This window comes from Etheostoma cragini, chromosome 11 (genome assembly GCF_013103735.1).
Source record: "Etheostoma cragini isolate CJK2018 chromosome 11, CSU_Ecrag_1.0, whole genome shotgun sequence".
In the NCBI taxonomy this organism is placed as follows: Eukaryota; Metazoa; Chordata; class Actinopteri; order Perciformes; family Percidae; genus Etheostoma; species Etheostoma cragini.
In genome coordinates this window covers 2,069,467-2,071,682 of record NC_048417.1, presented here as the reverse complement: position 1 = coordinate 2,071,682, position 2,216 = coordinate 2,069,467, and the positions used below count along the sequence as shown (strand labels likewise).

At 44.4% G+C, this 2,216-nt stretch overlaps 1 protein-coding gene across 1 annotated transcript in view; it reads right to left on the bottom strand.

Moving 5' to 3' along the window:
* The window catches only part of fkbp7 (FKBP prolyl isomerase 7), a 5,404-nt gene extending 3,669 nt beyond the window's left edge, over window positions 1–1,735 (bottom strand). Inside the window, exons 1-2 of the mRNA XM_034886179.1 lie at window positions 1,472–1,735; window positions 344–495 (exon numbers count right to left, since the gene is read on the bottom strand). Of these exons, the coding sequence (XP_034742070.1) occupies window positions 344–495; window positions 1,472–1,710 (391 nt within the window). The 5' untranslated portion in view covers window positions 1,711–1,735. The remainder of the gene's footprint in view (window positions 1–343; window positions 496–1,471) is intronic.
* Between the last annotated feature and the right edge of the window lie 481 nt (window positions 1,736–2,216).

Here is a 2,216-nt window from a genome sequence, read left to right as displayed (position 1 = left end):
CCTAATACTGTATCTGAAGTCTCTTTATATAGACCTTAGTGGTCCCTAATACTGTATCTGAAGTGTCTTTATATAGACTTTAGTGGTCCCTAATACTGGATCTGAAGTCTCTTTTTTTAATTTTTAACATAAAGCCTTACGTTTTTAACGGGGCTGTGTAGTTTAGAAGACGTGTATGTGTTTAATGAAATGATGCCATCAAGTTGCATTATGGGAAGTGAGTCTGAACCATACTAGGGACTAAAAACCCTTTAAAGTAATGTATTATTGTGTAAATCTAGGATTTAGCATTGGGCAATATAAAGGTTTCCCTGATACAAAAACCACTGTTAAGATTACTCACCTTTGCCCTTTTCTCCGAAGGCCAGGCCGGGGGGAACCGTTATTTTTCTCTTCTCTCCGGGACACATGTCTTCCATTCCCATGTCGAGGCCCTTGATGACTTGTCCAACGCCCAGCACAAACCACTGAGGGTGCCCGGCTTTGTCCGACCGACTAAACAGGAACAGTACCAAAAAATAAATAAATCAGGAGTCACATCAGTAGAAGTTGCAGGGCACATCCGAGCACATCAGGGTGACCAGACGTCCCGAAAAAAACTACATTTCAAAAAACGATAGCAAAGTCTCAAGAGCAGACTATCAAGTTGATATAGTCTGATAGAACATTAAAAATTGTTGATAACATGCATTGGTATTTTCCATGCATTCATTGTTGAAATGGAGAATGGAAAGGTCCAGGCTGGTGTCCCTTCTGACCCGATGAAGACGTAGCTATACAGCAAAAACGTCTCTGCAGGTGGGTGGGGGGCTACCAGCACACAACATCCCCCCCCCACCCTCCACCCCCGAAATTGTACCAATTCTCATCATCTGGTCACCCTAGAGCACATATGGACAGATCTCCTTTTTGGTCAGGGACTGTACCATTACAGTAGGGGTTCCTACCCCATCCATTTTCGTACTGTCCCTAAACACATCATTGAACCAAGTAAGGACGGATGAAGGTCTAAAGCAGACTTAACTACTATTCCCAGTAGTTAGTGTCCATACCATAGACCGTATATGGTCTATGGTCCATACCCATTAAAGAATAAACTTGATTTATGTCACATTTAAATAAAGGGTACACAATTTTACAACACACATAAAGACGACCTTAGACCCTATGTAGAGTGTAATGGGAATCCTCTGTAGTGAGCAATCTTCAATTAGACAATACAAAGCATGCCAGCACGGCACACGTGCAGTTAAAGTGTCCCAAATTCCACTATGGCCACGCCAAGACTCGGTTGGTGGGTTATATGGATTTGACCTGGAGGGGGTTAGGATAGGGTTAGGGTTACGTTACATTAAGTTAGGGGGGATTTGGGACGTTAAACTTCACGTATTCCAACTAATACAGTAATAAAGCCCGCTAAATCTTTCAAAGCATCAAACTGGCTTGCAGAAGTTTTCCTCGAACCACCAACCTGCAGTAGAACTGAGAACCGTCTTTGGCGAGGAAGCCGTCGTAATGGACGTTCATCAGATCTCCTCTTTTACTCCTGGGGGTGCACTGCTCGGGCTTGAACAAGACCTCGACCCGGACGTCGCCGTCCAGGTCTGCTGCTGTCCCCCAAACACCCCACAACCCGAGCTGGGAACCCACAACCAGCCACAGGGTGCAGCTCGCTGTCCTCCACATCATGCCGCCGTGCGTTCGTGGCATCTTCTGACGTCTGGACACACCGGAGGACGTGGAGACTTGGGACGAGTGTGCCCTGAGCTCTGACTGTCAGGGTTTTCTGTTTCCAAGTTCTCTAAATCCCGCTTCCTTGTCTTAACTGGACCAAGCCACGGCCCTGGCCTTCAGGAAGACCGCATCGGACTCATGGATGTTATATGTTATTATAATCATGGATGCATTAGGAGAGATTGGACTGTAATCTCTGCCTGAAAGACCTAGCTGAGGGCAACGTAACATCAGTCACTCTACAGACCTAGTATAATATAAATCAGGGGTTGTTAGTAGTTTTTAGGCCAAGGCTTTATATTAGATACATATTAACGTAAAATATTTTAATTTTTGAAATATAAAAAACGTGTGAAATAATAATTTGGCTGCGCCCTTGCAGTAACTCTGATGACCCTCTAGGGGTCGCGGACCCCCTGTTAAAGATCTCCAATACAACCGTTGACTGTACATACAGTATACATATACAGTATACAATATAT